Below are 23,960 nucleotides of genomic sequence, written 5' to 3'. Positions count from 1 at the left end.
AGGGCAAAGGAAAGTGAAGAATGACATGTAACCCAGCCAGGTGAACATTCTTGGAACTCAGCCATATCTCACATAAAGGATTATATGTATTAATATATATATATTTCACATATATATATTTCACATATATATTTTTTTCACATTTATCTCTTTAGCTTTACTTTGGAATTTTGGAAAGTTCTTTACATCATCATTGTCACTGTCCAGACTTCCTTTCTTCTTTTTCTTTTTCTTCTCATCTTCCTTCTTTTTCTTGTCCTTTTCTGGAATGACATCATCGAGGAAGCTGAGGTCATGTTGGGAGAAGAGGTAGTCCATGCCTTTTCGGACAGCTACAAGTGCCAAGATCTAAAAGGATAAATATAGAAAGTATAAAAGAAACCATGTCAGATGAAGTCATGGTGAGCATTGATAGTACCCTATCAAAGGCAGTAGAAACCTATCTTGCATAAGGCTAGAATATGATAGAACTCATCTTGCTTATACGGATTTATATTACCTGGACCACAGACATTTTCTTTATGGGGAAAGTTGGGTCATAGAAGTCTTAAATAAAACTTACTTTCTTCACTGAAATGTATGATCACATTCACTTAGAATGTCAACACGAAAGGATTATTTTTTTTTTAAGATTTTATTTATTTATTTGACAGAGAGAGAGACAGCAAGAGAGGGAACACAAGCAGGGGGAGCGGGAGAGGGAGAAGCAGGCCCCCGGCTGAGCAGAGAGCCCAATGCGGGGCTCGATCCCAGGGCCCTGGGATCATGACCTGAGCTGAAGGCAGACGCTTAACGACTGAGCCACCCAGGCACCCACGAAAGGATTATTTTTTAGACCATTTTCTTCCATGTCAGATTTTCAATAAAATGACCGAAAGTTTAAAGGGAAGAAACAGCCTGCATTTGATTTCTAATTATTCAAAATTAAAACATTACACAAGTTTTTGAAAATCAAGAAAATCTCTACAATGTACAGTATACTACAACATCTTCAAAGTACTAATAATGAGGCAGTCCTTGAGTATGCTCAGACCATTTATTCTCATTTATTCCCACCACAAACTCAAAAAGTCGATATTACGATCTCCATCTTACAACTGAGGAAACTGAGGCCTGGAGACATAAGTATGTCATCCAAGATCACAAAGCCAGGTAAGGAAAAAATACAAGGGCTCCAGCTGTCTGCCTCTAAAATCAGTATTCTTAAAATATATATCTTTGATGCTATGAGTTGCCCTTGAACAGTCACTTCTAAAGATGCATTAAAGATGCCTTTGCTCAAGAGTAAAATTAGTACACACAGGATATATGAGAATCATGACTCTGTCTCAGATTAAACAGTTGTTTATCCACATCATGCTCTCTATAGGTCCGTTTCTTCATCTCCTAGAGAAATTAACAACATCTACCCTACTGATACTACATTATTGTTTGGTGATCAAAGAAAAGCTCTAGAAAGATAAAAAATAAAGTTATAAAGGGAACGCATTTTTTTATTAGTATTAAGCACAAGCAGTAAGTGATTTACTGGACTATTTCAACTTTATCCAGGTATAACTTTGTTTTTCCTGTCTTTAGCAAAACTAATAGGTAGACCGTACCAAGAGGCAAATGGGAGTCATTTCTCATACTCATTGTGTTTTCCAGTACTAACAGAGTTTAAGACAAAAAAGGGGGGGGTGGATATAAGGGACCATCATGAAAAAAATATGACTCTACAAATATCACTAGTATTTTATGGCAAAAAAAAATTACAAACAACAAATACACATGAGATAAAATAATAACTCTGGCTAAGAGTAAGAGGATTTTTATTAAAAAAAATAAAGTATGTCTGTGTATGAGAATTCTGTTTCCAAAGTTGTGGGAGAGACAGATCAGACCTGAGGCTAGCTTGATGACTTGCTTCAAGTATATGCGTGTGCATTTTCTTGCAAAAAATGGAAAATTATGGTAAAGTATAAAATTTAATGATAAAGCCGAATGCAGGGCTAGCATTTCCTTTTTTCCTTCTTTCACTTGTACTTCCAAGTGCAATGCTAGTTATTTTACCTTGCTTCTCATCATATCGTGGCAAGGACTGAGAGCCCAGACTTATCCTTAAACTTAGCAAGAACTTCAAAAACTGCACTTTTCACTCCATTCCTTCTAATTCACTGGGACCTCTCAGAAGTTGCCAAACTTGTTTTCTTATTACTTGGACTGTAATGTGCTGTACTTTATCATTTAGATTGATTCTATTGTACAATATTTTAAAAATAACTCCTGTGCACTGGTGTCTACTAGATGTCAGGCATTGTGCTCTATACTTCATATTTATCATCGTTGCTCAGAATGACAGTACTAAAGCCATGCCCATTTTACTGACAAGTTCATGGCAGCTCATGGAGGTTCCCCGGCCAGCAGAAACCAGTGTTGGTATCTGAACTCAGCTGAGTTTGACACTAAAGTCCAGCATAGATGACCACAGACATTGGAACCTTAAATAACAATTGATCAAATCAAAATTATTTGGCCAAAGCTGGAAAAAATGAGAACCACACAGAAAAGACGTATGTGTCTTCTATATTATAAAAACAAATGCCACTGCTATGACTTCATGGGGAGGTTCAATCAAAGGAATCCTTACCATGACTGGAAAGATGATAGCAGCCACGGTTGACTTGAGGATCCAGAGCAGGGCTAGACACAGCACCTGCAGGAAGGTGAATAGGTGGACCCTGCGCAGGGGGACATGGCGCAGGTAGATAAAGTCTGGCTGGTGCTTCAGGGGCATCAGCAGCAGCTTCAGACGATCCATGAACTGGGGAGGAAAGGAGATGAGAGTACAATCATATTACTTCAAGAGCAGATACACAGAGTCATTTCCATAATGCCTAACTAACGACTAGTCATTTATATATTCTATAATTTAGGCAAGCAGTGTCCTTTTCAGAGGACCCCGGTCAGAGAATGCAGAAATTTAGTCCAGCACAGTAAGACATGATAGGAGTCTTCCAATATTGTTACTTTGCAGGAATGTTATGCAGATATAGGAGACAAAGTGGCCACCAAAGAATAAAGTCACAAAGCCAAATATAAATTCTAGATGCTCATCTCTTACTTTCTGTTTTTACTATCTGAGTCTCCGGAGAGAGAATCTTGTGACTATTTTTGTAATGAAGGAAGACATCTAACTCATGTATCTTACTCTGCCTCAGCCACCTTACCTGAAAGAAGAAAAGATGCTACTATGCATCTTAGACATTTCGGGATGTTTCAAGGATATAAAGGAAGTTTCCAACTTGAAAATGGGAATGCATTGGTATTTTCATAAATTCCACATTATTTATCTATGGCATAACTTAACTAATAACATTCAGCAATTCATTACCATTCTTTTCAAAGAAAAGCCATAGGACTACGATGGTGAGTTTCAGAGTGTCAACAACTAGACATTGGAACCTAGGAGAGGCTATCACAATGTTGCACAGAAACAGGTACTACACGGGCCGCCGAGCACCTCTGTGCCAGGTGCTGTGCCTCAAAGATTAACTGCTGAGTTGCTGTGGATGATGGTGAGGATGATATTTAGGTACCTCCCAGAGGATCCCTCGAATGAAAGATACTCAGTAAATAGCTGCTGAATTCAATTATTATGTAATAAGACTCTGACATAATATCTCTACTTTCTTTCCAGAGGAAAGGGGGAAGTGTGCAAATAAACTAGACTATCACAGACAAGCTTCTTGGAAGGTATTTCCTATGTAACAAACTTTCTTTCTCCATCTAGGCCTACTTTTGACTGGAGGGGATCCTGCTGTTTATAAAGACTGGGTTACAAAATTTCTTGCTAAATCAAATCTTGCCAAAAGGTCTAAAAGAGGGAGAATCAAGAGAAAAGTAAAGAGAAAAGGCAAGAGGGACAACAGCACTGCAGAATTTAAGAAATCCCCAGGCTGTGCCTTTAGCAAAAGATTTTTTTCCCCATCCCTGTGAAATTGTTGATTTTTTGCCTTCTATTTAATTTAATAAACATGTACTGAGCTCCAACTATCGGTTAAGTACCTAGAACATATAAAAATCAAACTTCTGATCTAGACTGACCTATTAAGGCCAAAAAAGAAAAAAAAAAAAAAGAAGAAGAACTATTAGTTTGGGAGCCATATTAGTTCCATATTTTTCCATTTAGGGGAAAAAAGAATATTTACAAAGCCAGGTACTTGCCCAAAAGTTTCATAGGCACAAATAAACACCCATTCACATTCAACTAGTCCAATCTACAAAGCACCATCTTGTATTTTGTGACAAATATCCCAACGGTGAAGAACTCTACCCAGAGGGGACCTAAAAAACGGAAAAATAAAACAGCCTTTTCTGTTTTGGGGGGTCTGGCCCCCTGCCCGGCTCTATCTGACTCTAAAACCAAATTAATCTAAATTCAATAAATGAAAGCAAGGACTATTATGAAGGGGTTTAAATAAATTCTTATGATGTTCACAGAACATGCAGTCTTTTCCCATTAAAACATTAGTAAGTGCTAAATAAGTCTACAATTAACAAGGTGCCAGAAAGCAGCAGAAGTACTTCCAGTCTCCCGGTGCCAATTAAATTAAACCTCAATTGAAAGACAAAGTCCCTTACGAAGTTTTCCCCAGTGATGTTTTTTTTTAAAAGGGGCCAGTTTTACCCAAATTGTGAATAGCTTAAGTTTTGGACAAAAGTAGCACTAAACCACATTGACTTTATTCTTTTATTGATGCAAAACTTTTGATTATTTATCTCAGCCATGTGAAAAGCGAATCAAATAATAGCCCGTTCTTAGTATGGTTTAAAGGCAGATGGATAAACAGTATCTTGAGAAGCACACCGAAAGGGTTCAATTTCCTTCTTGAGATGAAGGAAGGAAGGAGAGAAGAAAAGAGAGAAGGAAGGAGGGAAGGGAGGAGGGAGGAAGATAGGTCACAGCTCTCTCACTTCCCCAGTTAAATGACCTTTAACAGCTTATTTCAAGAATGGTACGTATGGTAACATTTGTTACACAAATTAATTCTGTTAATTAAGTCAGAAATAAGAAGCAGGTGTATGGCAGAGAAAGTCGGAAACAAATGCCTTTTATCTATCTATCTATCTATCTGTCTGTCTGTCTGTCTGTCTATCTATCTATCTATCTATCTATCTATCTATCTATCTATCTATCTATCTATCTATCTGTCTATCTACCTACTTACCTATCTAACATATAGTGCAACATTCTTTTCGGTATACAATGTAATGATTCAACAATTCTATATACTACTCAGTGTTCATCATGATAAGTACACTCTTAATGCCCTTTCTCTATTTCACCCACCCCCCCACCTCCCTCCCCTCTGGCAACCACCAGTTTGTTTTCTGTTAATACACACATTTTAAAAATTCAGCAGTTAATGAGTAGCACTTCTCATCAAAGATCTGTTACTGGACTACTCTTACTACTAGAAGGAAACACAACTATATTTAGATTGCTATGGAAAACTTACTTGCACACCATTAAGGGATGCTACCCCCATATACAGGAACACACCATAGAGTACAGGCATGGGAATAAACTAGAAAGAAAAAAAAATGGAGAAAGGTTAAAAAATAATAATAAAAACAGTAATGAAGAAGGATAGTTTAAATAAAGGCCAAATCTGAAACTAAAAGCTAGGACATAATAATATAGTAACCTCTAATTAGTGTACTCATCATTGACAAAACTTCTAAACTCTATACTAAAAATACGTGGAGGGAGACTTTCAACTTTCATTTGATGCCCGTTGGCATTTTTTTTTAAACAATCAGCATGCATGACCTCAAAAATAATTTTTTTAAATGGGAAAAAAAAATGTTTCCCTTTCCCCTTAAAAGGAACGATTATGTAAACCAGATGTTTGCATGAAATGTGAGGTAGAAAGAGAGGTAGACAGTGGTTGCTTCACTCCTGAGACCAAGTTCCTTTCCAACAGTCTGTTGATTTTTTCTTAATAATATTTGCCAAATGATCTATCAGTTTGGTGTGTAAATGCCTCTTTCAATTAAGCAAACATCAAACGGCTGTCCCCTTTCTTCCTCTCAGGAATATTAAGAGGACTAACTAATGAGAACACTGCTTGAAAGGAGCATCGGGCATACGGAAGCAATTAATTATACACATGTAGTAATACACATCTTTAAAGAGTGAATTAATACATTTTCAGGCATTAATTAGCAAGAGTCTTTTACAATAATACAAAGTATTTTAACAATAGCAAGTTCCAATTCGATGTTCCTTAAGTTTTATCTATTCCTAGACCTTTGAAATGTCCTTAGTACTGTAGAAACTAAGCAACTCAAGGTTGATTCTATTTCTAGGAAGTCTTCTATTTGAACAACAAAAGGTTCTCAAGCTTGGATTTTGAAAAGAAGTTCAAGTAATTTCGGTTTTCAAAAACCACAATCAATTAAGTTCCATCTTACCAAATCTACATAAAGGAGGCTTTGTAGCCAGGAAACAGTATGATTTCAGAGTAATTTTTAAAGAACTATGACATGTATTAAATGAAACACAATTTCTATCAGTCTCCCCTTGGAATGACCTAAAACGGTTCTGTATCTGAGACCGTTTGGCCACTACTGGAGAATTAGTAAATTCAAAATATGTCATGACTATCTCCAATTGTTATCGGCTAGCTATAGGAATTGTTAAGTTCATATGTAATACATATATTTATTTACATAAAACATCATACGCTCCTTCTAGAAAAAACTAGTGATTGTAACATAGCTAATTTGATCTTGAGCTCAGAAATAAGTAAGTGGTGTTGACTGTTGAGGGGGTCGGAGGGACAGTGTGAGTACTGGGGACACCAGGCGCGCTGTCATACCCCACAATCACCACAAAGAGGTGAGCACATCCCGTTCATGCCACCTGAGTTCAAGCCACCTGAGTTCTGACACGTGCCTTTATTTCGAGAATGCATATATTTCCTGTACAAACTGACCAAATAAATAAATAAATAAATAAAATAACCAACAAAGAAACCACTTCACAGCTTTCACTCATTTTTTAATTTTTTAAAACATATTTTGCCGGCAAGGGCACTCCCACTTTTCTTTAATATATGATGATTCCTTTCATACATTCATTTCATTTCTAATTCCTTGGGAAGGAAAGAAAGGTGAAAGGCAAAAAGAGAAGTATAGTTCTCTTATAGTTGGGCATGTAGTTAGAAATCCCGCAGTAGTTAGTTTTTAATCTGAGTAAAGTGTTTTTTCTGGCTTGAAAGAAAGTAATCACAAAGGTGATACTGAGCCTTACCTCCACCCCTCCCCTAAGTTTAGCTAAATATTTTCTCTAATGTAGTTCTAGGACCAGAGTGAAGGAAAGTTGTACCATGGTGCTGAGGTCTATTCTCTCTGAATTTATGTCATATTTCACCAAATCTACCACAAAATAAAATCAGAAGTTACCCTTAACTCAGAATGGGGTACGTGTAGGAAAACAGCTTGAGAGATGATGATGTTTTTTAAAAAAAAAAAATTCTTTGGTGAAAAGGAAATAGCACATATAAGGAAGTCTACTGATTCAAATTTTGAGTCAACTTCACTGTGATACAAATGTCTTAAGAAATGCACCATTTTCTTTAAAATAGTGCAATGTGTCTCACTAAAAATCTTTCAGTTTGGAAACCTTGATGAAATGTGACAGAATTACTGGGTTAGAGGATATTTTTTATTGGATTTGGTTCAATTACTGGGTTAGAGGATATTTTTTATTGGATTTGGTTCAGAGTCATATCAAAAGGTCAATCCTTAAAAATTCATCACAATAGAATCATTCATCACAAAAGAAATTTCCCAAAGGAGGAAAAAGAAGAATGTTTTAAAAAGATGTGATCCCATTTTAAGTTAAACTAGTATAATATACATTGCATAGCAGATAGGCATTTTTATAAAACAAGACAGGAGAAATTAAAACACAAAAAACACAAGGTATACTAGCTTCACAGGCACTTGAGAATTGCCAAATCATAAAATTGTGCAAATAAAATTACATAATTAAACATAGCCAGGAAACCAAAAAGCCCAATTATAAGTAAATATTATAATGCTTTTAATAAACATTAAAAATGAGAGAGTTAAATGCTTGGTCCTACAACCAGACAGAAAAGTTAAATTGAAGTCAGTGGAGATTTAGCATACTCAGATGATGTCAGCAAATTTTTCAAATTCTGGTGAATGTAGCTCCACTCTTTTTTTACTTAGCCCTCCCATTGATTTTCTGATAGTGTTAGAATATTCCCGTAAGAAAAAAAAATGTGAAAGGGTAAATTTAATAAGAAGGGTAGATGGTAGTTGTCCACAGTGCAGAATTCAGTGAAGCAGTGAGGCCTCCTAGCAGAATAATAGTCACTGTGTGTGTGCATGTGCGTGCGTGTGTGTGTGTGTGTGTGTGTATATAAAACTCAGAATAAGGTACTGATGATAAGCATGGAAGCACAGAAGCTAGACCTGAGTTACAACTCTGGTTCTACCCATTGCAGAAATGAGAGAGAACTGTCAACTTCTATCCTCAGTATTCTCATCTATACAGCGGTTATGATAAAGATTACATAATACATAAGATCTGGTTCAGGGACCGGCTCATAACAGATACTCAAGAAATGATAAATGTGGTCCTGATGTCATTATTAGCATCAGGACCTTCACTGGCAAGTCGAGACACCTGCAACCGCCCAGCCCAGCTCCCTCTGGTCCCTCTGTGGTAGGGGTGGGGGTGGCAGGGGTACAGGCCAGAGTGGTGGCTGCGAAGGTCAGACTCAAAACCTCGGTTTTCTATAAGCTCTACAATATTGTCCTTTCAACTCTAACAACTGTCTTCAGGAACGTGTTATTAAAATAACATCCTAATGCCCTTAAGCCTTAAAAATCTGGGGCCATAAGGAAGCTGCTGACTTGAAATCCGGTCCTTAGTCATTGACGGAACCATGGACGAAGAGGTTGCGAAAATGCCACATTTCTCTCTACATAAGAGAACTGGAAATTGGATCAAAGAAGCTGGGGAAGATCATCTCATGGGAAAAGAAAGTAAAGGAGTTCTTTGAGGGGCAATACTGTCTTATTTTAAAAGGCAATAAACCATGATGGTTATGAGATCAGGCTTTTGGAGTTAGAACTGCCTGAGTTCAAATCTTGGCTCTACCATTTAAGAACTCTGTGACTTGGCCGGTTACTTATATATTTCTTTATCTGTAAGACGGATGCAATTATACATACGTTTTTCATAGGTTTTATTGGAGAACTAAATAAAAACAATCTGTGCAGAGCTCTTGGTCCGATGCCAAGCTCCCAATAAATGGGAGGCACTATTACCACCATCCTCCTCCTCACTACCATCTCTCCTCGTTTCTCTGATATTGAGCAGGGTGTGTGGCACATTGTAGGAGCTCAACAAATGCTTGCCAGATACAAATCAAATGGTAGCCTCCACATTCTAGAACCCTAAACAAATGTGAAAGACAAATTTCGGCTACACCTCGTGTTAAAGATGAACTACTTCAAGCAAAGGCAACAGAAGTAGCAGTGAACTTTACTTGATCTTTATTTCTTTAAGCTTGCCAAAAGAACTGAAAAAGCAAGCTCTAGGAACGGTCTTTCATCTTTTTGCTGCTCTGTGGTCGGCCCCAGTCTCCCCATACAGAACCCGAGCTTAACAGGCAGTGTTTCTGCCGCAGAGACACAGATCTAAACTGTGTAAGCAGCCTGGGAAGCCAGTTCTTCCTGCTTCCCCACAGTTCTGTACTGAATCAGGGGTGGGATTTGAGGCATGTGTGAGCGCAGCTGGCTAAGGTCATGGGGTATCCTCATGAACTTAAAGCTAATACACTATGATTCCTTACATTTTTTCCATGTAAAAAGACAGGCTTCGGCAAAGAGATCAAAACAGAGGTCACAAGCTTCACGTTCAAAGTAAGCCTGCATAAGGAGGCGTAGGGGACAGCTACCCACCCTGCTCAATGCAGGGAGAAAATTACTCGTATCCTCTGAGGCACTGAAGCTATGGGATGCAGGGAGCCGGGTAGGGGAGGTGCTGAGCCATGTCATTTTAAAAAGTGAAAGGCCCATATTTCTCTTGATTCCATTCATTTGATCTGCCTTTCAAAGCCAGACTCTTAAGTAAAACCATTCTCTAAAGTTGTCATCTGTTCCTTTAAAACACACATAGTCCAATGGTGGAGGAAAAAGGCTCCCTCCTCCCAAGTAACCCCTGATAACTCTTTCCGTGTGAATTCTGAGGTTAATTGTTAATCCTGACTCCTACTTAGTCATTACTGAGGTTTTAGTTAAACTGTACCCTCAACATCTGCTTCTTCCTGTATTGACTTTTTACATGAGCTACCAAGAATTCTGGGGTGAATGCTTCTAAGCTAACCAATTTCGTGGGAAGAAGGGCACGTGATCTGAAACTAGCTGATGTGATTCCTGAAAGAAAGAACACTTCTACTCACCGAAGTCTGGAATCACAATTGTCAATGCTGGACTACTTTATTCTTGTTGTTTTCAAATCTAGGTTTCCCACAATATACTGGAAGCCATAGTAACAGAACAGTTTCATTTCCCACATTTTGGGCATAAGCCTTGCCCAGTAAAAATGTTTGCTGGACCACCTTTTTCACCGATTCTTACAATGACTCTTTGCATTGACTCAAAGTTGCCAGGTGGAAATGGCCATAATTATGAACATTAGCAGCTGAACAAGGGTGAGCTTGAGGAAGGTCAAAAGGAAAAGCAAGCTCATGCTCGCTGATCCCTTACATCTCTCTTTCTTCTTTCTCTGTATTATAATCTGTTCCTGCAGATACTAAGGTGCTTTGCATATTGGGGCAAAAAGAATCATTGTAAAATAAAGAACAAAAGGGCTTTCAGCTTTAATTCCTCTGCAGCCACATTTGGGTACAGGGTTAGAAAATAGTTAGGAAGAGGCGTTGTTGAAAATGTGAGTCTTGCATCTTTTCCTAAAAATAGCAATTTATACAGTATCTGTTCTCTGTTTCCCTTTGGGATCATACGTGATTACTCAGCTGACAGATTCTCTAAGATTAAAGCCAATTTGCTGTAACAAAAAAAAAAAAAGAGAGAGCTTTTAAACACATCTGAATTTTTTGAGTTAGGATTTGATACTGTATTAATGAAAAGACATAATATAAAAATAAAAGACAAAATGGGTGGGGGCTAATGGGCTAACAGGCTCATTTGAACTGATGGAAAGATTTCTTATCCCCTACTGGTAGCTAAGCGCTAAGAGACCCCATAAAAAATCTCTGCAGTTGTGTCATTGAGCCCACCTTTCGGGAACCCAGGGGCAAATTCATTCCTGTAGATCCTCCCACAACATGAGGTCATAATTGCCTGCAACGACCTTTCTAAAACTGGATCTGTCCAGATGAGGTTCTACGGCCTACGTGGTAGAAAGCTGTCATTCGATTTTTCCACCAGCTGATGTGCTAGTGTCTATGGGGCAACAAAGGGACATAAAGCCTTTGGAGAGTGGATGTGATGCTGCGAAACTCACAACTTCAAACCTACCCCACAACTTGCTTTGCCCTGGCAAAAGGGATAACAGATTTCCCTCTGTCCCTGCAAAACCTTAAGACCTGTACTCTCTAGAGGTTCTTCGTATGTGACCAGAAACAACTTCTTTGAGGTTATTTTAAATTTTACTTTTCCACATGTTATGTGAAATATGTATTCCTTCATGATTCCAGGCAGAAATTAATTAAGCCGGTTAACTGACATTGTGGAAACCAGGGACAAGAGGTGAATATTTAAATCTTTTAACTGTTTAGCAAGCGTTTTGTGCATAACGTACACGATAATCTAAACACCCTGAGGGCAAAACCAGTCTTAGCCATAGGCTAAGAAATTAAGAGTTCCACATTCCTCAAATTCATCTGAATGGCAACTGACTTATAAATGTGCCAACTCGAGAGAATGGGGGTCTTTCGCCTTTCCCTCTCTATACTTCTGCATGGTTTGAATTCTTTACAAGAATGTACTGCTCCATCACTTGTGTAGTTAAATAAGCATCTTAAAAATCTGAAAAATGAGAGTTGTTTAAAAATAAACAAAACTTTTCAGAGACGAATTTGAAAGGATATTAACAGTGGTTGTTGATAGCTTCTAGGTCTATAGGTAATTTTCATGTTTTGTACTGTGGTGCAAAGCATCAAATACAAATTATCAATAACTGGCCAGTATTGTTCATATTATAGAAGGAAAGAATAAAATGCCTGTGTCACAAAAAAAGAAATGGAAGCTTCATGACAGCTAAATCTACTCTTTTAACCCTATCTCGTCTTCTAAATAGGTTTTCCCATACAGTTCCCATTCATCTATTTTGGCAGATAGTCACCCCATCGATCAAACCTATATATTTGACTCCTAATTTTCTAAATCATCTAGCATGTCATTTTTTCTTCTTCAAAAGTTCATTTCTAGAGTTTTCTAGTCATAAATCAGTAATTTTACTCTAGTCTCCCTCTGTGGAGATTAGGCCTTCTGATTCAAAGCCAATAGAAACACAGTCAGCAATAATTAAGACGAGGAGAAAAGTTACAAAATGCTCATCTGTGTTACCCAGGAGTCTAATGTGTGCGTGTGTGGGGGGGGAGTGGAAGCAGGATTTAGGGACAAGTAAATGGGAAGTAGTGGGAAGAAAGGATACAAGGAGAAGAGTAAGAAATGCAGTGAGGAGGGGAGGTCAGCTAGACTAAACTGTACGGAATTGCCATTTGTATAGGTCAAAAATTGAATACTGGTAATTTAATATGGTTCAACCAAATAACTACAATAGTAATAATAAATAATAGAAGGAGTGAAGGAATGAGAAGGACATCAAAAGTGGGTTTTGTTTGTTTTTTTAAAAGATTTTATTTATTTGACAGAGAGCGAGAGAGAATACAAGCAGGCGGAGCAGCAGGCAGAGGGAGAGGGAGAAGTGGGTCCCCCATGGAGCGGGGAGCCTGATGTGGGGCTCGATCCCAGGACCCTGGGAACATGACCTGAGCCGAAGGCAGATGCTTAACGACTGAGCCACCCAGGCACCCCCAAAATAAAAGTTTTTAAAGTCCTTGTTCTACCTGACCCCTGCTTCAGTGTGTTCCAGAACTGATGAGAATCTTGCAGATAAGGAATTCTACTCTTCACATATCCAATTATCTGTCAGTGTACTGAGAAGGAGGAAGAGACAAGTATTTACCACATATTTACCTTCAAGATGGGGGCCATAAAGACTGACAGACCAGTCAGAATAAACACGAGGGTTCCAGTGACTCTTTGTTCCCTGAAACCAAATCAAATGATTACCAATTTGCCTCTTGTTTTCATAAATATGCCCTTGTCTTTTCACCTTCAAAAAGGACTATACATTGACCAAATAAGTGTTTGACTAAAACAGCAAAGGTCTTGATATCTTATATAAATGAATACCTCAAGGACAGCATATAAGCTCCAAGTAACTATAAAATTCTCTTAAAACTATTGTATCACGCGATTTGAATTTGTCAAGAGAAAAGTGATTCTGCTAAATCCTTTGCTCCTTTTAGAATTAAAAAAAAAAAAAGTCACTTGCTCTTGGTCCATCAATTCCTGGCCTCTTCAAAGCCCTTATTTTTTAAACGACTTGTGCTGTTGTGTAATTACACCTTCTTTCTCAGGAGACAGATATTACATTGTCCTGCATTCTAATTAGTAAACAACTCAGGGAAATTTCATAAGTGCAATAAATCCCATCAGTCTAATTTCCAAATCTAAACAAGAGTACTTTTTAACAAATAGGATTCCCATCCAGCACCCACACCCCCAGCCCCCAAGAAAGAATCACCCACTGTTGTGGCGTGGGAAACAGTGGCTCTGTCCTGCAAGCTACTCACCCAAGCACTTGCGAGCAGGGCTTGCTGTGAAAAGCATTCAACACAGTATCAAGGTCTTATGCAAGCCCTTCCTGGCTACCCAAATTTAACAGCTGGCGGTCAAGGCTTCTCAGTGTTTATGGGGACAGAAAATGAACTGGGAAATAAGAATTCCTTTCCCTTCATAGAATCTTCAAAATCACAACCAGACTCAAGAGTTTTGGGGAGTCTCAACAGAGCTGGAAGGTTAAAGGGTTTGGCCTTTACATATGCTTGTGATGGAGTAAGTATCACAGCACCAAAGTGAGCTACTCGGTGAAGAAAATGAATGGCCTATTTGTGCTTTTACGTTGCCTCAGTTGGCCTTCATTAGTCAAAGGGAATTTATGGAATATAAGATGCGAATTCAAAAAGTTATTGAAGACTCTCTTTCTAAAGAAAATGTAGTCCTTTCTGGAACATCAAGTACAGGAATAAATTAATCATCCCCAGCCTTTTCTCCTCCCATCCTGCCCATTTCCTACGAATGACATAGGTGTGGCATGATGTGTTTTGTAGAGCCCTTTTCCTCTGACTTACGCATACCTCACTCCTAGGAACTTTGGTTGTTCTCCAGGGGCAGAAGTCTCTGTCTCCATCTTCAAACTGTCGATGTGAGCAATAGAGATGACGGTCGCAGCCACATACCACGGAAGAGCCATGAAAGAGCACACCACCATGAGGATGGCCACCCAAAAGAGATCCAGGTGATATCCAGCTCCTTTCTGTAGAAAGAGGTAACAAAACCATAGGAAAAAAAACAAACAGAACAAAACTCATCTATCTTGTCCTATTTCCAGATGGGAATTAAGATGACCAAAAAAACCCCACCTCACTTGGCTTGCTAAAGAAACCTACTTCAAGGTAAGTTTTTCAAGGAAGGGGACTTTATCTTCTTCATATTATCCCCCCTAGCAATTAAACACAGAGCTGCCACGTGACACCTCCTCTAGCTTGACTGAAGTTCACAGCTTACTTATCGTTTGCTTATTGTCAGTCATCCTCTCTGTATCCAATTTTGTAATCAGAAAAATGGAGATAGAAATCTACCTTGAGGAGTTACTGTGACCATTCGCATACTTCACTTCTAGTGAAGTAACAGAGGCAAAGCACCTTATAGGAACTTAAAAGGCAGTGGTTGTTGCGTAGTAGGAGCCAAAAAAAATGGTGATGGCCAACAGTGGTGGTACTGGTTGTTGTTCACCTAAGCACAATAAACACCTTAAAAAAGGCAGGCACCAATCCTTCTCTGTTTGACTGTTTAGCATAAGCTGTTCACCTACATAGTACTCAGCATATGGAGACCAGAGATCTGAAAGCAACCTTGAGAAGGTATGCCTACGACGATTTCTCACCTTTCATAGTATAGGAAAATAATTGTTTAATAACCAATTAAACGCGATCACTGCGGTACTTAATGCACCCTTAATCAGAATAGGCTGATTTTATTGGTCACAATAACGTTTATTGACTGGAAGAGCAGACTATGTAACAAAAGGTCTCGCTCTTTTACTCACTAAATAAATATTGTTAAATGTGTCCACAATGTTATTCTGTGGTTATATTTCCCTGCTCTGTTTATGAAGAAATCAAATGCTTAAAGCCCCTATGGAGCCTGAGAAAACAGAGCAGTCCATTTGCACAGCATGGAAGCAGAAGCACCGAGAGCCAGAGTATGGCCAATCTGAGGTAATGGAGACGCTGGCTTTAAAAAACTGAGAGTGTAATTTACATTAGAAACCTGGTGACTGTTATCATTCAGGTCTGATTACAGTCAATTAGAACACTGCTCTCCTCTCACTGAAATGCCAAGATTTCACCCCTGGCTCACAAACATGGGTCTAATCCTGTTCTCAAAGAATTCATCATAGGCAAGGGTAGCTGACACAAGAAAGAAGAGCACACATTGACTTAGTCCAGGCTTGACTATGAACAGAAGTATCCAACAATGAACAACACAAGTAAGTAAACTGTAAACTATACAGTATCTTAAATAGTACTAAGTACTAAGTAGAACTATGAAAATTTGGGCTTGTATGCTGAGTATGATGGGAAGCCACTGGAGGGTTTTAAGTGGAGGAGTGACATGACCTGCTTACATACTAAACACTATGGCTGCTATGCTGGGAACAAACTCAAGGACAGTAAGCCCAGTTAGGAGGTTGCTACCAAAATCCATGCAAGAAATTGTGATGGTTAGAGCCAGAGTAGTAGCAGTCAAGATGGCAAGAAGTGTTTGGGTTCTGACTATACTTTAAGGTGGAATCCACAGCATTTGTTCACTCCTGCCTGTGGATGTGTCTTATGACCTCACTGCAGACCATTCATGCTCTGGCCTCTGTTCACATCTGCAGCCTCATCTTTCACCTCTCCCCTGCCCCCATCCTATACCATGGCCACTTTCAATCATATGCAATTCCTTCAATATGTCTTACATACTAATGCCTTTGTGTCTTCGCCCATCTAGCCCCCTTTCCCTGGAATAACCTCTACTCTTCCTTCTTACCTTGAACCAGTCCTACTCATCCTTAAGACTTAAATCAGCCTTTATCTTTTCTGGTAGTTTTCCTGCCTCAGTCCAGGTGAGATGGGTAAGTCCAGTTAGGTTAGATTTCCTCTTCTTTGTTCCCCTGTCACTTTATGCTTTCCTTTACCACAGTACTCATCACACTGTTTTGAAATTATGTGTGCATTTATCTGGCTTTGGCGTTAGACTGTAAGAAACAGGAAGACCTGGACTATGTTTCTTTTTCTCTGTATCCTGAATACCTAAGTAGAGTTCAGGGAGCATAGTCAACTCTCAATTAATATTTACCAAAAAAATGAATCACGAATAGCATGTATACACTCTTCTGAATGGCAACTATAAACTCTTAATCAGCCATACAGAAAATTAAAACTTGATTTGTTAATTGGTAGAAATGTGAATCACTTGGGAGGGGGGCGGAGGGAAGGTGAACAACAGCGGGAAATATCACATAGTTTTAAGCCCTATTTAGACTAAATCACTCAAGACCATATTAGAGGTACCAACATGGTAATTAATGGACAGGATCCCCAAATCTTGGCATCAAGGAAACTGTAATAACCTACGGATGTACACGTTGCCTAGATCAATGGGTCAAAAGAATAGCTGTTGTAGAAAATGTCATGTAGGCTACCGTGAGCCAAATCCATGCTTTCTTGCTCTATTTCAACAAAAACAAGTTTGAACAAGATATCCTGGAGACTAACAAAAAGGGGCCACATAATACCAAAGAGGGTGAAGTGAGGATTTTAGAAAGTAGAATACAGAGGAAACTATGCAAAACCACCAAAATAAATAAAAGCTCTGAGAGAAAATAATTGTAGATACATAATTACTGTGTGCCCTGACATCATTCTCTTCAAAAAGTCTTCCTTTCCCTCAACCATGTTGAGACTTCTTGCTCCTCTTAAGAGGAAGGGGAAATCATCACCATGAACTGAAGGCCCTGCCCGGCCTGCCTCTGTGTGGTTCCCTCTTCATGCTCAACTCTCCCTCTGTCACTGCTGCCACACTGGGTTCTATCAGGAAGGCATTCGTTCTGGTCAGGTTACTTCCTCTTGTAAAGCCTGTACATACACTGTGATTCCTGTGCCCCAATGGAATACTCTTCCCACCCAACCTCATCTAGCTAATTCCTACTAATGCTTGAATCTCAGTATAAGTGCCATCACCTCAGGGAACTCCTTATAGTTCCTGACATAGGTCAAACCCTCTCTTACAGCTTCTTAAAGCACCATCACCTCTCCTTCACAGCACTAGCCACATTTGCAATGTCACATTTTGCATGACTATTTGAATGATACCTCTCACCCTCATGGACCAAAAAAGCTCTGTGAGGACAGGGACCATGGGTGTTTTTGTTCACCACCATTGAAACCCCAGAACCTGGCACAGTGCCCATCATAGAGTGAACACTCCAGATAAACATTTGTTGGGTAAATGAATGAATGTTACTTCATTTGTTCAATGGCACTCTGCTAGATCCTAGAAGTAAAATTACAGTAAATATACAATCTTTGCCCTCAAGTGGCTTACAATGTAGTGCTAGAGCTGGACAAATCAAGAGGCATTTGCAATACCACACTGTTCTACACATGGGATGAGCTTGGGGTGCCATGCAGAAGGGGTATTAAGCCCAAAGTCAAAGATGGTATTCATAGGAGGTGGTATTTAAGCTGAGTCCTAAAATGTGAGCCATAACCAGCTGGGAGGCAAGATACAGGGAAGCAGGAGGAAAAAATTAGGCAAATAAGCCACCATTTTGAGAAAATGAAATAGAGTTGGTGCATAGGAGGGGATGGGAGAGGTAGGAAATAAGACTACAGAAGTAAGAACTTTAATGTTTTGCTAAGACTTTGGAATTTTTATCATAAAAGCAAAGGGAAGCCATTAAAGGCTTTTAATCAGGCAAGTGATATGATCAGATTTCTATTTAGAAGGATGGCTCTTTTGGTTTGTAGAGGACATACCGGAAGTGGTCAAGACTGGACGCAGAGAGGACAGACATGACAGCATTGCCATAATCCAGGCCAGAGCTGACACAGTTCCAACTAAAGTAATAGGACGGGGGGAAGGACAATGGACAGTTGGGAGAGATTTTGAGGAGACTGAGTCCAAAGAGGGAAAGGCCATGAATTTATTTTGCCAAATTTCAATGCTCAAGGCTTACAATGTCTATCTAGTACAGTGTCCTACATACAGTAAACACTGGAGACATATTTGTTGACCAGAATGGTAAAAGCTATGCTAAAAAATTCATAGTGCCCCAGCTATTGCCATCTTTATGTACAGAACCCAAATGGTTATGTTAGAGTTGTTCCTGAACTTATACATATGAAAACAAGCCAACCCTAAGATGTTTCTTTTAGTTAAAGGTATCTGAATAACTAGTTCTGAATGGAATAAAAACAGTATTCAAATATTGGAACTTTTAATAGAAATAGTACTGTAAGAAATACAGAAAACAGCATTTTTCAAAAATAGCATGTGCATTGTTCCTTACCCCTCCTCCCCATTGCCACTGCCTTTTGCAGATTTTCATAATCTCCTACTTGAATTACACAGGGGCCTCCTAACCACTCCCCTCCACCCACCCCCACTCTGGCACCTCTCCCATCCATCCTTAATGCTGCTAGAGAGAGTGTTTGAATGCAGTGTAGGTGCCATTCATCCAGGCTGGAATGTTGAGGGAGCAGGGAAGGCCAGCAGGAGATGAGCAAGTCAAACAGGGCAGAGCCAGTCATGACAAGCACGTGGCTTGCCATGCTGAGATGCTCCCCATCTGATACTATGATAGGGGCCCTCAAAGATTCCTGAAGCTTCATCATTCCTTAAATGGGCATTGCACATTCTGCACCATTCCTCAAACTGGTACCCTGTTTCTAAGTCTTAACATTTGTTTAAGTCCGTTCTCTCTCTCCAAGGTCCAGTTCAAATTCCCCTGCTTCCTTGACATCACTTAGCAACCCTTGGCCCTCAACCCCGTCCTCACCATAGAAGTCCCTGCTTCAGTCCTGTCCCTGACAGCCCATTCTCCTTACAGAGTAATCTTTTTAAAATCTCAATTATTATATGGCACTTCCCTACTCAAAACCCTCCAGTGGCCTTCTGTTTCCACCTAAAACACAGTAAAGTCATCTAAAAGGTTCCATATCAGTGTTTCTTCCTGGAACTCTTTTGTCCCCCCAGGGAACACTTGTCAATGTCTAGAAACATTTTTGTTTGTCACAACTTAGGGGAAAGGGTGCAAGTGGCATCGAGGGGTTAGAGACCAGAGATGCTGCTAAATAGCCTACAATACACAGGACAGCCACAACCAACAAAGAATTGCATTTGGGAACCTTTGTTCTACATGATCTGGCCCTACTCCCTTTGACCTCACCATGCATCACTAATTCCCCTATGTTCCAGTCACGCTGGTCTGTTATCTGTTCTTCAGCATACCAACATACCTTCCCACCCTGGGGCCTTTGCATTTGCTCATATCTTTGCTTGGAAAACTGTTATTTAATAAACACCCACTGAACACCCTATACCATGTTAGGCCTTGTGTTAGTAAGTAAGTAAGAAAGAACATGTGCCCCTAAGGGGTTTATAGATTATTAGTTGAAGCCAGATGTGGAAGCAAATAATTTATTGTATGTGCAAGATACAAGGCACAAAGAAAGCCAAGTCAATCCCAACCTTGGTGGTGGAGTTAAGTGGTAAAGAGAGAAAATCCACTAAACTCCTTCAGGGCAGGGACTATAACTTAGAACAATTCTTATCTTCAACATCTAACACAAGTGTTCCATACATAGCAAGGACGCAAAAAAATGCCCAAACGGTTATGTACGTCCTTTAAAGTTTAAAAAAGTCCTGTCTCCATGAATATAAATGCAAAGGATGTTCTACTTTTTGAAATTAGATATTGTTTTAAGTAGCAGGACAGGAAGTAAAATTTTATTTCCTTTTGATATTGTATATGCTTTGCTAATACAGAACAAAAGTCAATTGGAATAAATCCACAGAAATCAAAATCTAGGGGAGAAAAAGACTAACAGTCTAAAGTTTACATCTGGTAAGTAGATGGTAACAAAGGGTCAGAGAAGTACACACACATGCACAGACACAGAATAAACATTCATTATTGTGCATAGGAGCCCCCCATGATCCAGACAATAAGCTGGTTTATGGGGACACCAAGAACCATGACATAGTTCCTCCCCACAGGAGCTCACAATCAGATGAGGGGACTCAGATCTGTACACAAATTACAATGCGCTCTAAACAGAGATTCAAAGAGGTTTGAAAGAGACACCCAAAGTACAGAGAATAAACTGTTTACCAATGTCTAGAGTGAACCCACAAAAACTTCCCATTGTGATGACATCTAAACAGGGCTTTGAATAATAGAAGCACTCCCTATGAGAACTGGAGATGGGTTGGCAAGCTTTTCAGCTGTCATCCATCTCACACAGTGCAACAACTCTGGGAACCATGTGGCCCAAGATAACCAAATTCTTCATTATGTATTTACTGAGCCTACCATATGGAAATCGCTGTGATGGGCCACAAAACAGAGCTGGAGAGAGGACTAAAACATATCCTTGCCTTGAAAACGTTCGGCTCAGAAAAAGAGATAAGGTCATTATCCAACCTAACTAACCTCCATGCAGAATATCATGTGACCAGTGCTATAGAGTAATGCACATTTAGTAAGAGCAAAAATCAGAACAACAGAAATTACATTAGGAGTGAAGGCTACACTGACAAGTTTATATCTGGAGGCTCTTAAAAGATGGGAAGGATTTTAGTAAGAGGTAATCATCGAGGAATGGAGAGGAGAGTTGAAATAACTGGCAGGAGATGTGCCAGATTTGAGGAGAAACCAAGAATCCATTTGATCCGAGCATTGTATAGTATGTGGAGAGCATCATTCTAAATTTGGGTTGAGAACATATCACAAAGAGATTTAATTCCCAGGCTAAGGCAAATGGACTTCTTCAAGGAGCAAATGTTTAGAGGGCCAAGGGGTAAAGTTTTAGAAATATAAGGCTGACATATAAGAACAACACTTAAAAAAATTACTGCTTTTGAAATGAAGCAAGGGAACCTGATTATTAACTCACGGTTAAACAGTTAGAATAGTCTAGACATGAAATAAAAGGACTGGATTTAAGGTTATGATAACAGGAATAGAAAGGAAAAATAAAACAGGGCAAATTTTGGAGTTATCCAAGAAAAGGACCTCAAATTAAGGGTTTTACCACAAAGGGTATCAGAAAATTCACTGATACACCAACTTATGTCTATGCCTAGATACTTATCCTAAACTATTTCTCCCTCCCACCTACTTAAAATCATTTTCCTTGTGAGAAGTATCCTTTGCTTTGCAGTCTGAAGCTCAGACTTGTTTCCTACCTCTGCAATGACTCAGGAAATAACCTTGGAGAAGTCATGACCTTGCTGAACCCCATTTGCTTTTGAGTGCTCTGCAGGGAGAATGTGGGACATAACTAACCAAAATGATGGCCAAGAAAAGCCAAGTTGCTTGGCGCTCCTACATCAATAAGGAGCAGTTCAGCAAAATGGAAAGGTGGATCCCATCCCAACAGAGCAGCCAGCCAGCCAGGGCCACATGACACAGAGCCAAAGCAAATGCCACCCCAAAACATGCTGCTTGTAATATTACAATGCTTCCCTCTCTCTCACTCTTCCAGGTTTCTCTTTTGAATCAATTTCATAGCAGTCAGACCCCTTTAATTTCAGACCGATCTCCAATGTTCACGTTCCACAGCCACCTTTCCCAATAAAATGTGAATAAAACAATATCCAGAGTGAAAAGCCTTTCATCCATGATATCTCTCCACTGGTATCATGAGATTTGTGTCAAAACATTGGCACTTATTCTGTAACTACTGTCATTCAAAGAAATGATTTCAAATAAGCAATTCCTAAAAGTGATGAAAACTTAAAATTCCTATTTTAAGAGGTAAATCTTAATATGTCTTGATTTTCCAATGTTTTCTATAGGGAACAGGAGAATTTTAAAAATTCCATATTTTATCAGGAGTGCCTGGCTGACTCAGTCAGTGGAACATGTAACTCTTGATCCCAGGGTTGAGAGCTAGAGTCCCACGCTGGATGTAGAGATTACTTAAAAATAAAATCTTTTTTAAAAATTCTGTATCTTATCAATTCTAAATTTGCTAAACTTGAAACTCTGAATTTTATTAATAAGAAAACTTAAAGAGCAAAAGTAAATAGGCATTTATCTCCAAAGACACATAACAAATCAGGTCAACTATATAACAAAATTAAAAATGTGCTTCCTAACTCTTTTTAGAATAAAATAAATTAGTTATCATCCATTCCCAGCCTTTCAAACTAAATCAACACTGAAACCCCTCCCAGTATAGAGCATCTAAAAATGCTTGACCAAATACAAAAAATATCTTTTAGAAATCATGGCTTACCTACCAGAAAGTAAAAGAAACAACTGGAGACAAAAAACAATGGCAACAAGAAAGACTGAATCTAGGGCGCCTGGGTGGCTCAGTCGTTAAGCGTCTGCCTTCGGCTCAGGTCATGATCCCAGGGTCCTGGGATCGAGTCCCACATCGGGATCCCTGCTCGGCAGGAAGCCTGCTTCTCGCTCTCCCACTCCCCCTGCTTGTGTTCCTGCTCTCGCTATCTCTCTCTCTGTCAAATAAATAAATAAAATCTTTAAAAAAAAAAAGAAAGAGTGAATCTATAGGGTCAGTAAGCCCTGGAGCTTAGGCCCACCCTGAGAGACCTTAGGGCCTGGATTTAGAATGACCATCTGAACTCTAGGGACAGGAGACCAACTCTAGGGATATGGGGGAAAGGGTATAAATGAAAGACATCCCTTGAAATGAAATTAGGATACTCTAAACACAGCATACTCAGTTGGTCAACTAGGAAATAAGACACCCTACAGAGAAAGACAGTAGGGATATGTGCCTCTCTAGGCCTTGCCTCTAGATATAAAGCCATAAGAAAAAAAGAATCTCGAAAGATATTTCTCACTATAAACCTGCAATTAAGTTTGAGGCTGGAATTCACATTATCTCTATGGTCTAGAAATCTTGAAGTCAAAACATAATGTAAAATGGTCCTGACCTTCTAAGAATGTCTTCCCACTCTACCCTCAAAAATAAAGAGATATAGATATAAAATGACAAAACTATACTTCGTCAAGCTTCTGGATCCAACGACCAATTTAAAGAAAATACAAAAGACAAAAGAGCATGCTAAATGACACCACAGGGGGAAAAGCATCATGATCTAGACTATGGCAAATTCTATAGTGCAAATGTGGCAGATTTTTTTTTTTTAGAGAGAGAGAGCGTGGGGGGACGGTGGGAGAGGGAGAGAGACAGCCCTCAAGCAGACTCCCTGCTGAGTGCAGAGCCAGACATAGGGCTGGATCCCAGGACCCCTAGATCTTGACCTGAGCCAAAATCAAGAGTTGTACATTTAACCAACTGAGCCACCCA

At 39.2% G+C, this 23,960-nt stretch overlaps 1 protein-coding gene across 7 annotated transcripts in view; it reads right to left on the bottom strand.

The window, feature by feature from the left end:
- SLC4A4 (solute carrier family 4 member 4) overlaps positions 1 to 23,960 on the bottom strand; it is a 351,609-nt gene that overhangs the window by 11,299 nt on the left and 316,350 nt on the right. For all 7 annotated transcript variants that reach the window (XM_045881041.3, XM_045881040.3, XM_045881042.3 and 4 more), the window contains exons 19-23: positions 14,478 to 14,656; positions 13,252 to 13,324; positions 5,502 to 5,570; positions 2,630 to 2,803; positions 187 to 348 (exon numbers count right to left, since the gene is read on the bottom strand). In XM_045881041.3, coding sequence (XP_045736997.1) covers positions 187 to 348; positions 2,630 to 2,803; positions 5,502 to 5,570; positions 13,252 to 13,324; positions 14,478 to 14,656 — 657 coding nt within the window. The remainder of the gene's footprint in view (positions 1 to 186; positions 349 to 2,629; positions 2,804 to 5,501; positions 5,571 to 13,251; positions 13,325 to 14,477; positions 14,657 to 23,960) is intronic.

Source organism: Mirounga angustirostris, unplaced genomic scaffold, assembly GCF_029215605.1.
Source record: "Mirounga angustirostris isolate CCGP_5_RB_7025 unplaced genomic scaffold, mMirAng1.0.hap1 SCAF_2, whole genome shotgun sequence".
Lineage (NCBI taxonomy): Eukaryota > Metazoa > Chordata > Mammalia > Carnivora > Phocidae > Mirounga > Mirounga angustirostris.
Note: the sequence above shows the minus strand (reverse complement) of the source record. Positions and strands in the feature narration are given on the sequence as shown.